This window comes from Geotrypetes seraphini, chromosome 1 (genome assembly GCF_902459505.1).
Source record: "Geotrypetes seraphini chromosome 1, aGeoSer1.1, whole genome shotgun sequence".
Lineage (NCBI taxonomy): Eukaryota > Metazoa > Chordata > Amphibia > Gymnophiona > Dermophiidae > Geotrypetes > Geotrypetes seraphini.
Window position 1 is genome coordinate 374874317 of NC_047084.1, and position 15870 is coordinate 374890186.

At 39.7% G+C, this 15870-nt stretch overlaps 1 protein-coding gene across 1 annotated transcript in view; it reads left to right on the plus strand.

The window, feature by feature from the left end:
- LOC117346133 (low-density lipoprotein receptor-related protein 2-like) overlaps nt 1-15870 on the plus strand; it is a 266925-nt gene that overhangs the window by 142895 nt on the left and 108160 nt on the right. Inside the window, exons 18-20 of the mRNA XM_033915540.1 lie at nt 5644-5859; nt 7092-7327; nt 13564-13693. Of these exons, the coding sequence (XP_033771431.1) occupies nt 5644-5859; nt 7092-7327; nt 13564-13693 (582 nt within the window). The remainder of the gene's footprint in view (nt 1-5643; nt 5860-7091; nt 7328-13563; nt 13694-15870) is intronic.

A 15870-nucleotide genomic window follows, 5' to 3' on the forward strand; every position in this document is an offset into this window, starting at 1 on the left:
TTTTCTTTATCAGCTTCTACATATTCCTCCCTTCACCTTTGAGTCTCGCAAGATCACTTTTGCACTTCTTCCTATCACTAATATCTAAAGTCTTGTCTCCCTGTTTTACTGTCAGCTATTTTTCTTCCATTTGCATCTTTGCTTTCCTGACTACACAACAAGCCTCTCAACTTTTCCAGATATTTTTACCTGTCTTCCTCTTTCTGTGATCTTTTGTAGTTTATGAAAACTAACCTCTAATTCCTAACTTTCTCAGCTACTACTTTTGAGAACCAAAGCGGCCTTTTCCTCTTACTTACTTGCCTCACAAAAAGGTTTGTCGCTCTATGCCCACCGCATTTCCACTCCTTCCAGACGTTCCCACCCAGACAACAATTCCTTGATGTAAACCCCCATCCGAACAAAGTTAGTTTTCTTAGTCTAGAACCTTACCCATCTTAATATTAAACCATTCCATGCAGTGATCACTGGATGCCAGATGATCACACACTAACATCAGAAACACTTTCCCTGTTTGTAAGCACCAACTCCAGTATGACCCTATCTCGCATGGGTTCCATTAACTACTGAGAATCCAGGATCTCCCTACTTCTAGAAGACCCCACAAAAGGGATACCCCAATCAATATCCAGCATGTTAAAATCACCTATTAGCAAGACTTCCCTTTTTTAGATTTATTCTGAATGTTTACTATTAAATCTCTATCTACCAAGGAGACTTGCATATCAATGTAAATATATTCACCATTCCCTCTTTCCAAATTGATCCACAGTGCCTCTTCCTTGCCCTGCAGATCCTGCAATTGTGTGGTTTTAATATGATCTTTAACATATTTATTTTATTTATTTAGCCCGTCCTCCCAAAGGAGCCCAGAATGGGTTACAAAGGTACATTCACAGTATAGAAGGACAATTATTGAAAGAAATTTTTTGCAGACATAGCTTAGAATTTGTAGCATTTGTAGAAGATATTACATGGCATAGTATAGATTTAGGACAGCATTCACTGTACTAACAGAACATAACATAATTGTACTAAAGTTTTAATGTGAGTACATGATTGGTGGTCAGCAGTTTTAGGTCCTGTGATTAGCATTGGTCATCATGGAGCTCATGAGTAGTGTTGGACATTAAGGAGCTGGATTTGTGAAGAGGAAAGTTTTCACGGCCTTCCTGAAGTTCCATAGATTGTCTAGCTACTCCCCCCCCCATCCTTTTCTTTCTACCCTGTCTTTCCTGAAAAGATTATAGCCCAGTATAATTACATCCCAGTCATGGTTCTCCGTGAACCACGTCTCCATGATCGCCACTATATCCAACTTCTCTTCTGCCATCACAGCTTCTAGATCCAGAATCTTGTTTCCCATTATTCGAGCATTAGTCACTATATCCAACTCCTTTTTTCCCATCTGTGTAGAAGTATTCAGTGATTTACTTACTCTGAAGGCTTATACTCACCCAGGAGCTTTGATCACCCTGCCCCATCACTTCTAATTTAAAGCCCTCTTCAGTAGATTAGCCAGCCTGCCGGCAAAGACATTTCTTCCCTTCTTTGATAGATTCACACCATCCCTGCTCAGCAGCCCTTGGAAAATCATCCCATGGTCCAGGAAGTCAAAAGTTCTCAACCCCATCCACGTAGTCATGCATTCAACTCCAGGATGCAAGCTGCTCTGCCCTGGCCTTTACCCTCGACAGGGAGGATGGATGAGAATACCACCTGTGCACCTGACTGCTTCACCTTCTCTCCCAGAGCCACAAAGTCACTTTTGACACATTCACAGGGGTACCTGGCAGTATCGTTAGTGCCAATGTGGATTAGCAGCGTCAGATAGTAGAAATCAGGCTTGATGAGTCTCAGCAAGCTCTCTGTAATATCTTGGATTTTGGCACCAGGTAGACAGCATACCTCTCGTGACATCATGTCTTGTCTGCAGATGGATGCTTCTGTACCCCTCAGAATGGAATCGCAAACTGTCACTACCTTACATTTCCTAGTGATCATGGATCCAGTAATTTTTGGTCCTTCCTCTCCTTGGGATGCTCTCATCTCCTCCGCTTCCAAGACAGCATACCAGTTCTTCAGTTCAAGGACAGGGGGCGTTGCAGTATCAATCTTGCAGTGTTCTGTAATCAGAGTCCAGCTGCCTTCCCTCATCACAGCTTCTTCCCCACTGCTGGAAATTTTTGATGCCTCATGAACCACTTCGATGTACCTCTTTCTCATGGATGCTTCTTAGTCTTGCCACCTCCTCTCTGTTTTTACTTCCTTCATAGTTATGTCTTTACAAACCAGCTAGATAGCTGTTCAGCCAAATTGAACCATATTATAATCGTAGGACTCCCTCCACCTCCATACTTCCATCAGCTATACAAAATTGTAGATATACACTTGAAGTTTATCAATTAATAAAAACATCTTATGTTTTGGTTGAAGGAACAGCTATAAGCTGATGTTGACCTGCCCTTTTCATTACATTACATTACATTACATTAGTGATTTCTATTCCGCTTGTGCCTTGCGGTTCTAAGCGGATTACATTAGAAGATGGCTGGACATTTCCAGGCGATGACAATACAATTATTTGTATAACTTTACAAACTTTGCAAACCTAACTTTACTTAACTTTTCGTACATAACTTTACATAACTTTACGTGGAGTTACTTTGTGTTACTTTACATTATCCTTACTGTGCTTGCATAACTTGCATTAAGTTTACATAATTTATCTTACATAATTTATCTTACATAACTTTACAAGACTTTACGTAGAGTTATTTTATGTTATTTTACCTTATTATTCCAGTACATTGCATAACTTACATTACATGATATTACAAAGCATAACCTTATGTTATATTACAACGCATAACCTTATGTTACTTTACATAATATTACAACGCATAATCTTATGTTACCAAAAAATCGTCTGTTCCTAGGTTGCTATATCTGATTTTTCGGTATTTGGGGAGACTGTGTTTCTAGATATGAATTGGCTTTACGCCCGATGCAGCTAGATTAGATGTTGCCTATGGGGACGAAGTTGCAGTTGGTTGTGAGTTGCAGTAGGTTATGAAGGGAGAGAAGATGATGGTAGATTATAATATTGGGATGTGTTTTTTGAATAGTATGGTTTTTATATCTTTTCGAAACGCTTTGTAGTCCGTAGTTGTGGTCAGCAGCTTGGATATGGTGGGGTCAGTTTTCGCGGCCTGTGTAGCAAGTAGGTTGTCATATAGCTTTTTGCGTTTTGTGCCTTTGAGTGAGGGGTAGGTGAATGGAGTCTGGGTTCTCCTTACTCTAGTTGAGAGGTTTCGGGTTAGGCGGCTGTTTAGGTAGAGAGGTGCTGTTCCGTTTAGTGCTTTGAATAATAAACAGTATAGTTTGAATTGAGTTCTTGCTTGTATCGGTAGCCAGTGTGAGTCGAGATAGGCATTAGTGATGTGATCGTATTTTCCTAGCGAGTAGATAAGTCTGAGTGCTGTGTTCTGTACTGTCTGTAATTGTTTGGTCATGTAAGCGGGGCAGGGTAGATAAAGGCTGTTGCAGTAGTCTACAAGTCCTAGTACAAGTGATTGGACTAAGATCCTGTATTGAATTTTGTCAAAGAATTTTCTTATTTTTCGCAGGTTGCGCATGGTGTAGAAGGCTTTTTGGATGGTTTTGTTAGTATGAGTCTGCATTGTGCATCTCCTGTCTATTGTTACTCCCAGGATTTTGAGTGCTGGCTGTATTGGGTATGTGATTGCATTTGTCGTCAGATCAGTTAAGGTAGGTTCTTTGTCTTTTTCTAGCAGCAGGAATTTGGTTTTATCCGTGTTCAGTTTCAGTTTGTGGTTGGTCATCCATGTTTCTACCGTTTCCAGAGTTATTTTCAGTCGTCCTGATGAGTTGGGGTCTTGGGTATTGAAGGGGAGAAGGATTGTTATGTCGTCTGCGTAGCTGAATGTGACTATATTTAGGGAGTCTAGAGTGGTGCCCAGTGAGGATACGTAGAGGTTGAAAAGTATGGGTGATAATGGAGATCCTTGTGGTACTCCACAGGGGTTTGACCAAGGGTCAGATATGTGGTCTTTTGTCTTTACTTTATAAGTTCTAGTTTTTAGAAAGCCTTGGAACCAGTTGAGTACCAAACCTGTGATCCCTATGGCGTCTAGTATCTGGAGTAGTATGTTGTGATCCACTAGGTCGAAAGCTGCTGAAAGATCTAGTTGGATAAGTAGTATCCTGTTCCCTTTGCTGAGGTGTTGGTGGGCTATATCCATTAGAGATACAAGTAGTGTCTCTGTGCTGTGGTTTTTTCTGAAACCTGATTGTGATGGGTCTAGTATGTTGTGGTCTTCTAAGTAGTTGGTGAGGTATTGTGCTACAAGACCTTCTTGTAGTTTGATATATAATGGGATTGAAGCGATGGGTCTGTGGTTGGCTGGATTATTGTTTGGAGCTTTGGGATCTTTCGGTATGGGGGTGATAATAATCTCGCCTAGTTCTGGTGGGAAGTGACCATCTGTGAGCGTGGATTGTAGCCAGTTCATGAGGTTAGCTTTGAACTTGATGGATGCGGTTGTTAGCAGGTACGATGGGCAGCTGTTTAGGTCACAAGAAGTTTTACTATATTTGTTGTATAGTCGAGTCATGTCGTTCCATTGTATTTTGGGGAAGTTAGTCCACGTTCTGTCGGCTACTAAGGCTTCATCTATTGTTGGTGTTGTTATAATCTCATCGAGGAGGGTTAATGAATTGTTGAATGTGGATCTGATATTGGTGATTTTGTGCTTGAAGTAGTCTGCTAATTGGTGAGCTGAAGGAGATTGGTTTCCTTGAGTAGCTAGGAAAGGTTTGGTGTCTGTGAGTTTTCTTACAATATTGAAGAGTATTTTTGAGTCTGGGTTTTCAGTGCCTATTAGTTTGGAATAGTATGCTTTCCTTTTTTTCCTTTAGTTTGATGTTATATTGTTTGATTTGGATTCTCCATGTTACTTTTGTTTGGTCTTGTTTCTGTTTTTTTCCATATTCTTTCGAGGTGTCTGCATTGTCTTTTTAAATGGAGAAGTTCAGCGTCGAACCATTTGTCTGAAGGTCTACAGATTTTGTTTTTTGTTTTTATTGGTGCTAGCTCGTTCAAAGTAGCTTCGCTAATGGTACGCCAGTGAGTTACAAATTCTTTGGGGTTGATTTCGTCGAATGCTGGATCTACCTTCTCCCAAAATGTAGTAGGATTGATTTTCTGTCGTGTGTTGATGTGGATTTTTTTGGGTGCGGGTTTGTGGTTGTTTTCACCCACTGCTTTGTCAGAGAATCGGTATGAAAGGTCAGAACTGCAAATATGCTTTGAAGCATGTTGCCTAAACAGCTTAGTGTCCTTAATTACAAAGGTAATCTTGCTTTACATTAATTGACCCTCGCAGTACACAAAAAGCTGCCTTTATATTAACCACTTTAATCAACAAAGGCACCGCAAGTTGTATTTTTTTTCCAATCTCGAACACCAAGGCACATAACTGCAGCACCTGTCTAAAATCAGGTGCCATTCTATTCAACCTTATCAAGAGCTTAAAATGCTTCTGTCTAATGCTTATACATATACTGTGGGTAGGCCTCCCAGCCTTCTCGCTTTTAGATGTAAATTTTATGCCTCTTCAGGTATGTTCACCTGTCTAGATGGAAAGAAATGCATTGGAGACGAGCTTCGCTGTGATGGTTTAGCGCAGTGCTTCGATGGCTCAGATGAACAGGACTGTAGGAAGCCATCAGAGGAGTGCGCACTTTATTGCGACTCCAATACCCACTGTGTCCCCAGGAGCTGGCTGTGCGATGGCCACGCTGACTGCAATGATGAAACGGATGAGGAAAACTGTGGTGAGTTGCTCGGTTGATTTTAGAAGAAATAAAATACCATTTCATATCTCAATTTGTTGGTACACTCTTCATAATGTCACTCCATTATTTGAATGAAATGGCAAACAGTGTGGCAACATGTACAAGGTTATAATAGACCAGTAACATTCAGTTTGAGGACTACAAACAGGATATCCCTAAGAAATATGCATTGAGATATTTACATACCTATTAGTCCTGTTCTATACAGCCTTTTACTTATCCTAAAAATCTGACTATTGGTCTTCCCTTCCAATCTAAGGGCCCCCAAGGTACTAGACTCTGGAGTTCTATTTCAGGTTGCTTGAAACTTATCCAGGTTTCCAGGTGCCACACTGAGTGACTGGCATTTTATAGTGCTTTCAAAACGAGCAGGACACTCTTACTGAAAGTTTAAAACCACAGGTGGGTCTGTCTTATAGTGTTAAAATGCAACATATTGAGCTGCTCATGCAAATTAAACACTTGTATTGGATATCGTATTTAAGATTTAACTTGTTTCTACTTGTCATCTACCCTAATAAATCCTGGTTGTTAAACTACAGGGGGGAATTCTTAATACTACTAGTTTAACCTGTGTAAAATGCTTAAACTATGCAATGCATTTTCTATATTGACTTAAGAGCATTTTCCAGGTGTAGAGATGCTATTCACCACTTGCTCCCATGAAGTCTATGGGGAGTATCAGCTGATAGTCTTGGCATGTTCCCTCCCTCCCATTTGTTTCTTTAACAGAAACATGGAAAAATAAGATGTTTGCTAAGCTTTTCAAGGCAGTACCTTCTTCAGTTTAGGTATGTGCAAAAGATGATAAAATATGAAACATGGAAAGCATCACAATTAGTCTCTAGGGGATGAATAAAACAGGACCTGTGGAATAAAAGTAGTGTAACTTTATGCTTATGCGATGGACCTATGGATTTGTATTTTTATTTTTCTTTACTTCAAAAGGTGTTACATTCCTGGATTAGTACTTCCTAATCTGAAAATAAGTTCCTTAATAGTGCCTAGGTTTTAAAAAGCAAATGTAGCAACCCATACTACTTTACCCAGTATTTAGTGATGGGGTTTAAAACCATAAGTAGATATATAGGTGTAATGGTTTTCTTGTATAAGCTTTAGTTACTATGGGGATGTTAAGATGGGTTTGAGGTTCAGTATGCATTCAATTTAATTGACATGATTGACAGAAGCTACTTTGTATGACATTGCAGTTCATGAAGAATGTGACAAATCCCGTTTTCAATGTACCAATGGCCAGTGCATCCCAGCAATTATGCACTGTGATGGTACAAAAGACTGTGACGACCACTCTGATGAGGAGAACTGTGTAGTCTTGGAACCTATCCAGTGCCACCAAGGGGAACATATATGTCAGAGCGGAGAGTGCACGCTGAAAGAATGGTGGTGTGATGGTGAAAAGGACTGCAAAGATGGCAGTGATGAAAAGGTACTTAACATCTACATGAACTGCTGCACTATAGTTGTACTTGTCCTTCTGGGACATCTTGTGCAAGATGTGTGTAATCAAAATGCAGAGGCATAGGAGTGAAATAGCTTAGCATTGAGCCAGTACCCGACTGTTGACTGTTCATCCCCATCTAACACCTTCATGATTATGGTACAGACACTGTTAATCTAAAGGGTTGAGCATGTTTTGAAAAACTGGATATTTGTAAGTTGCATGTAGGACATGTAAACCCTCTCAACCTCTCTTTTTTCTCAGGGTCTGGCCTCACTTAGAAAACACTTGAAGTTTGTCTAAGACATCAGTGGGTGGACCAAAAGGTGTTGACTAGTCTATCCTGCCAATGTAGGTCAAGTCTGGTAATTCTATTACATCAGATGGAGACTGTCCTTCAAGGAGATTCTTTACTCCCATGGGAAACTGCTTAGTCACTTTAAAGGGCAATTCTAAACCTGGCACCTTCATTTAGGCACCCTGAGGCCATAGTTGGAACCTAGTCTTCAACAGAATCTGGGCTTCTAGGTTTCATTATGGAATACTAAGGTAACCCTGTATATCAAATTTTAAAAACAAGTTAAAATTATTGCTGCAGAATTCTATAAGTTATAAGAGAGCCCTGCTTGTGACTCGCACCTATGTACACTTCCAAATATCCACTTTTTAACGTAGTGGGGTTTTTTCAAAATAGAGCTGAATGAATTGGTGTATGCATGCATGCATAATTTGTCCATAAATGAGGCCTGGTTTACTTCATCTAAATTGTCCTTCAACTGTCTTGATCAATTTTTTTGACTGGATGACCAGAGAATTGGATAGAAGGAATGCACTAGGTGTGCATTTAGAATTTAGCAAAGCCTTTGACAGTGTTCCACATACACCTAATAAACGGTTCCCTTGGTATGGGCCTCAAAGTTGGCAGACTAGGTCAAGAACTGGTTGAGTGGAAGAGATGGAGGGTAGTGGTAAATGGAGATCTCTGAGGAAAAGAATGTTACCAGTGTTGTGCCTCAAGGTACTGTTCTAGGGCTGTTTTTAATATTTTTGTAAGCAATTATTGCTGAAGGGTTGTAGTGGTAAGATTTGCTATTGTGATGATGCCTAAATCTGTAATAGAGGAGACATCCCTGATGTGAATAACCAGGAAGGACCTAGGGAAGCATGAAGATGGTCTGAAACTTGGCAGCTAAGATTTAATGCAAAACTGCAAGGTCATGTATTTGGGCTGCAAAAACCTGACAATTGGGGGAGGAGTGAATTTTTGTGCATGAAAGAAGGGGACTTGGGTGTGATAAGATTGCATACTAAGTGGCCAAACAGATTGAAAAGGTGACAGTGAAAGCTAGAAGGATGCTTGGGTGCATAGGGAGAAGAATGGCCAGTAGAAAAAGGAGGTATTAATACTCCTGCATAAGGCATCTAGATTATTGTATATGCTTGGAGATCGCACCTATCCAAAAGATATAAAACATGTGTACTTAAAGGAGAGCAGAAGGAGGAGATGAAACATTTAAATACCTATGTGGCATAAATACACATGAGGGTGAGTCTTTCACGTGAAAGGGAACTCAAGGCATAGGATAAAGTTAAGAGGTGATAGGCTCAGGAGTAATCTAAGGAAGTACTACTTTATAGAAAATGTAGATGTGTGGCTGTCTGAATTCAAGAAATCATGGGAGAGGCACATGAAATATCTTGAGAGAGGCCAAATGACCCATCTGCAGCATCCACTTTATGCTGTTATTGTTTTGTTTATCTAAGTAATAGAAGTTCTGCCTCATACATCTTCTCATGGGCAGTCAGCTCTGAGGAGCTCTAGTGTCAAGTTTTGAGTACTGAGAATGTGTCCTGGCTGTCATACCTGTTCAGCAAGCATAAAGAAGCTGAAACTGTTCTCCCTAGTCTGAATTAGAATCTAGAACCAAACCTCATCCATGTGGTACCTATTATATGCTCCCCCATATAACTGGTAGAGACTTGAAGCTGCTTTTTTTTTGGTGGGGGGGGGGGGCTGGAGGTAGGAGGATAATGCACTGGCTAGAAACTCATTACACTAAGTGGAAGTGGAGATGGAATTTGGCTTTGGCCCAGGCCTTTTCAATACTACCTCAAGGTGAGTTACGTTCTACTAAAGCAGGTATTTCCCTATCCCCAGAGGCTTTACAGTCTAAGGGTAACTGAGGCATTAGTTATGACCCTTCCACAATAAGGAACAGAATGGATTTTAAACCTTGGCTTCATTGGTTCTCACCATAGAAATTAACTCAGTGAACAATGCTTGTCCACAGATTATTTTACCAAAGGAAACAGGATCTCAGATATCCATACCTATGGCACGTAGTGTCCAAAAGGTAATTTTGGATGATGGTATCTATCGGATCCTAAGAGAACTTTTTCTTTTATCTTTTTTGTGACTTGTGTATAGAATATGTACAAAGATTTATCATATCAAATTTTCAAAAACTTTTAAGCTTATATTAATAAAATATCAAAGGTCAAAATCATAAATCATCACTGCTAAACAGCATATTTGCTACTAACATTTTGCTGTTTCAAATAATCTTAGCGGCTTTCAAACAGTATATTGAACAGAGTAACAAGCCCTAATGAGGTGCCATAGGTATGGTTATCTGAGATCCTTTTGTTTCCTTTGGTAAAAAAATCTCTGGGCATGCATTGTAGAGTTAGTTTCTATGATAGGAACTCAGGTGCGACTAGCTAGCTCACATTTTTTTTGCTTATTGCTATATTTGAGTCTTCACTGGTTCCCATCATGCTCCTGCTTTAATTAGCTTTTCAATTTTTTTAGCCCATCCTCTCAAAGGAGCTCAAATCAGGTACTCAAGCATTTTTCCTATATGTCCTGGCACTCAAGCTATCCAGTGTACCTGGGACGGTGGAGGATTACGTGACTTGTGCAGGGTTTGAACCCATAACCTAAGGCTGCTGAGGCAGTAGCTCTAACCTTTATGTCCATAGTATTGATGTGTGGGAAGATAATCCTGAATACATGAGAATGGCAGACAGCCACACATCTACCACCCTTTCTATAAAGTAGTATTTGCTTAGATTACTCCCGAGCATATCGCCTCAACTTAATCCTATGTTGGCCTACATTTCAAATAGATGTGGCTGCTGAGCTGATCACGGTAAGGAAATCTCTGCTGTGATCAACTGAACAGCAAAAACCCACCCCCACAAACTCAGCTGGCAGGTGGGATGCCCACACCCTCCTGACAGAACCCCACCTGTGAAGTAAGCTGAACAGTAGGGATGCCACTTCCTCTTGCTTGCTACCCTGAACTCAAGCCAACTTGCTAAACCTTCCTCCCCCACCCCCCAAGGCTCATGCCCCCATCCCTAACTCTACCCCCAAACCCGCTACCTTTCAGTTGAATGTGTGGCCAGAGGGATGCTCGTACCCTCTGGCGGGCCTTCCCCTTCCTGGTGCATTCTGGGAGCGGCCTTAGGCACCTGGGCCAACTGGAGTCTAGGCCGCCTTCCCAGTGCATTCTGGAAATCAGTGGAAATGGCCCAAAACTCCAGTTGGCCCAGGTGCCTAAGGCCCTTCCTTTAGGAAAGGCCTTAAGCATCTGAATCAGAGCCTTAGGCCCCTCCGATGCATTCCAGAATGCACCAAGAAGGGGAGGGCCTGCCATTTCAGAGTGGCAGGCCAAAAATTCAACTAAAAGATTAGGGGGGTTGGAGGTAGTTAGGGGTGGGGGGTCCTGAGCCTTGGGGGAGGGGGGTGGGTATCCAGGCCGCTTAGGCAGCTGCAGAAACCAGTGTCTATACAGAATCTGGCCCTTAGGGCCTGGCTATTTGTTTTCTACAGTCCCACTCCAAGCACTTCAGCTGTGAACATAGAACAGAAATTTTGTTGAGCAATTTAGCCTTGTCTAACAGTTTCTACATTTCTTCCCTTCACCTTTTTGAGTCTCGCAATACCACTTTTGCACGTCTATCACTAATATATTTAAATCTTGTCTCTTCCCCCCCGTACTAATTTTTTTTCTTCCATTAGCATCTTTGCTTTCCTGATTACTTGACTAGCCTCTTATTTTTTCCAGTAATTTTGGCTTTTTTTCTTCAATCTTTTGTAGTTATGAAAGCTCCTTTTTTTCTTACCTTCTCAATTATTACTTTTGAAAACCAAAACGCCCTTCCTTTCCTCAGAAAGTGGTTTGTCCTTACATAGCTCCTTTCAGTTTTTCCCACTGCTTTCCTACTTCCAGATGTTCCAGGCAACTCTTTGACAATCTCCAACCCTTATACTATTTATATGTATACACCCTAGTATGCCTTTGGTAACTGCCTGCTCTGACTTTGCTACCACCTTCTTCATAGTTTGGTTCACATCGGTCTCGCTAGTATTAATGCTGTCCTGGGTTCTTGTGTGCTGTGGAGATTGATTTGAATCTTAGCTTCCAAATATCTTGCAGGCCATATTAGGTTACTGACAGTTTAATCTGGCCAAATGTTTGGTAGCCAAGGTTCAATAGAAAATTAAGTGCTGGCTCTACATAAGTGAAGATACCTTCCTTTGTAGGTTTTAGCTCCTGCAAAGAAACTATTCATATATTCCTCTGTTCATATATAGTTCACAGAACTGGTCCCAGAGTAGATCCCTGAAGCCACCTGGTGGATTTGTTGGTGAACTCGTTGCCATTTATTTTAAACCAGTTTGGTCACTCGCCCTTAAGCTGCTCAGCTGTTCTATGGAACTAAAGTTCACCAGAGCAATTGGTTGCCAGTTCAGTTTTGGATTTTAAGATCCTGGTTTTAACTCTAGCCCATTTCAGGAGAGTGCTCCCCCCCCCCTCCCCACATTTATTTAATTATTCCATATATTCCAAGTTGATCTTTGCATTGAGAAAATAAATCGCAGCTGGTGGTGCACCGATGGCTAGGATCCACTTAGTCCATGCGAACAAATGCGTTTTTATTTATTTTTTATTTTTAGCACCAGTGTTGTGGAATGCTCTGCCATAAACACTGGGAAGAAGCATCTCTGCCAATTTAACTTCCTTTTAAAGGCTCACTATTTTACTTTATATGGTTGTTCCCTTCTTGATAAAACATAGGTTAAGTTGAGTTCCATATGTCCTGCTTTATAAAGTACCAAAGAGAATTGAATGTACTTTGGATGGGTCTGTATTCCTATTTTTTTTATGGGAGTTTTTGATTTTTACATCTGAACTACTTTGTTCATAGTTTATAGCAGTATGTCAAATTTTAAACTATAAATGCTTCAAATTAGATGGCAAACTGGATCTGATGGGTAACCATATACATAAAAAGCATGCTGTCATGTATTCTACCATCCACTGAACTTCACGTTATCAAACCAGCCAGATCCTAAAATTTCATATCATACATTTACTTATTGTGACATACCAGAGGTCTTGATAGAGCAATTGTTAGTTACAGCATACCAAATACAAAACTGACACCTTATTTTGACCAGTCCCTTCAGAGGACAAAAGTACTTCATAAAAATCCCCATCCTAAATACCCCTGAATCCTAGAAAGCTTGCAAAAGGGTAAACACCTTTTTGGTATGCCGTCTGGCACACTTGCATCTGAAGCAGACATCTAACAGATTCCATGGGTTGACATCTGCTCTTTAGTCCTTTTGAACCACTCTTGCCTCAAAGGTGACATAACATCTGGGCTCCCTTAATGTTATATGTATATCGCCAGCCTAACTTAATTGTTGACTGCTCCATACCCAGTCCTCTCCTCTAACTAGAATAACCCATATATCACTATGGTTGGTGCCAAAAATGCAGCAGACTTTGTATAAAGTATGGGCTACTAGCAAGGAAATACAGGTAAAACTAACTATGAAGCTCTAGACAATGTTTTGGCTTAGCTAGCTAGAACTAATCTCCATTTCTATGCATTGTGTTAGTTGACATAACACTTCTGGTGTGGCATATCTGCCTCATCCTGAAGTTTTGGTAGGTTGCTGCATGTGTGAAAGGTGCAACATTAACCATCTTGATGTCTTGTATCTATAAGAAGGTAGTTCTGTAAAGAACCCAATCTATGATAGTTCAAGTACACAATTTGAATCTGACTGACTGGACATTTTATAAACCTTGAACATTTTTTGGGTTGCACCAGAAGTACAAGGTGCTAGATCTACAACTGTAGGGGTGGGGGGCGCAGATCCTTTAGAAATGTCTTTCATTTGACCTTTTTTCTTTTCAATCCAGAATTGTAAGCACAATCCCCTTAAATGTGGTGAAGCACAGAGGTCCTGTGAAAGTAGAGATCAATGCATTCCAATCTTCTGGCGCTGTGATGGAGAGAGTGACTGCAGAGATGGCAGCGATGAAACTGAATGTAAGACTTTCTTGGTGTGGTATGCTTGCAGCCACAATCTTATCATAGAGGCGAAAACATTTTTAGACTCGTACATTCAATTCAAAGGTTCTGCAACAGTACCATCTTCCTGACTTGGACCTTAGCTGGCCATTCTGAGTTGTTTTTGTTTTGTTTTGTTTTTTTTGCAAAACTCACAAATTTAACTATTTGAGAACATTATAGATGCATTAAATATATGCTGTACATTTGCTTTTGAATTCTATTAAATCTGAAATTCTTAAATTGAGTTTACTATTTAGAAACTTCTAATTCAGTTGGTTCTTATTCTTAAATTGGAAAGAAATGCCAGAATACCTTAACTTATTGTTATTACCTGAACTGTACAGATAAATCTTTGCTCAAAAATTGACTACATAGCCTTTTAGTATAAAGTACATGTTTTAAAATGCAGCTGAAACATGAGCCTTTTATTTGAGAGGAATATATACAAAACCATACTCCAATCTTTGGATTGTTTCTAAAATTAGAGTAAGCTTAACTATGCAATTATCAACTGTTTTGTGACGCACAACCAAACTATTCCAGTCTCCCACCTTTCCTCTGCTGGAGCAACAATTTCCAAACCTGTGCACTTTTTTGTTCTGTTGCTGGTTTGTCTATTTTGGGGGTGCATGGCTAATGTCCTGAGGCTAAAGCCCCAAGTGTTCATCAGATGGAAGTCAGAAGAGGCACAAGAGAAACTGTTCTTCTGCCTAGTAGGAAAGAGGAAGGAAGGGTAGTACTATTTATTAATTTTTTAAAATTTCTATACTGGTTTTACCCAAAACGGTTTACAAGGAGTTACATACATAAAATGTTAAGGTTATTCAAAATAAAACAGACATATTCAGTCTAGCATAAAATCAGTTCAGAAAAATGCATCAACAAATAAGTTGTCTTCAACATTTTCCTAAAAATTCCTCTCCACATTTTCAAATCTGGCCGACAAGGCCATTCCATAGCTTGACTCCTGCACATGTAAGTCATGGCATTCGTATCTACATGTTTAGGATTGGCCTTTGTTTTCAGCAGGGATCTTTGTGGTTGATAACGAGACATCATATTTTTAAAAAAATATTTATTAATTTTTAATCTAAAAACAGTGCTATATAAATTCTGACAGTAGATATACATTGCACTAATTCCTATATAGATAACATTTTATCATTCAAGATTTTCAGTTTTCTATATATAACATAAATGAGGAATAAAACTACCCAAATGTCACCATCAATATTTAATCCGTTCCCTTCCTTCCCCCTCCCTCCATAGATGTGTAAAGGTAAATGAACAAAAGGAAAGACAAAATAAATATTTCATAAATTTAGTCAATGGGCTCCAAATTATATTGAATACACCACTAACTTCCCTACATTCTGCATGAATTCTTTCATATCTGTACATAGTGCACACATTCACCCACCAAAAAGTGTAGCCTATTCTGTCATGGTTTTTCCAATTACTCATGATCATGAATAGACGACTCTTATATTTATCTAAACTGGGTTTTACATGTAATATTATTCCACAAATTATAGCCTTATATGATAATGGAACATTTGAATGCAAAACTAAATTTATTTGTCCCCAGATTGACTTCCAAAATATAAACGGACAAAAATATCAGATGATTCAAAGTCCCTATACCAATATGACAATACCAGCATCTATTAGACTTAGAAATATCAATTTTATTTAATCGAACTGGGGTCCAGAAAATCCTATGTAACAAAAATAAGCATGTTTGTCTCATAGATGGTGACGCTGTACATTTCAACCTTCAAGTCCAAATTCGTGGCCAACGAGATACAGAAATATACTGTTATCTCGATGCTCCAGATGTCTCTAAGACTATTTTTTGGTTTTTTATTCAAAAATCCAAAAATCAATTTGTACCACTGGGCAGCTTGATGTCCTACTAGATCAGTTGGTAGCAAACGATCTGCAGGCTAAATTAAGTTAAATTTATTCCATTCAGGGAACCCACTCTGAATAGCCTGCTTCAACTGCAACCACCTATATTGTTGAGATTTTAAAATTCCAAATGAACGTAGCAGCTGTGAAAAATCAAGCAGATTTATATTACGGTAGATATAACATCTAATGTCAGAATACCTGCCTGCATCCAATTCTTCCAAGCAATCCCAGCACCGCCT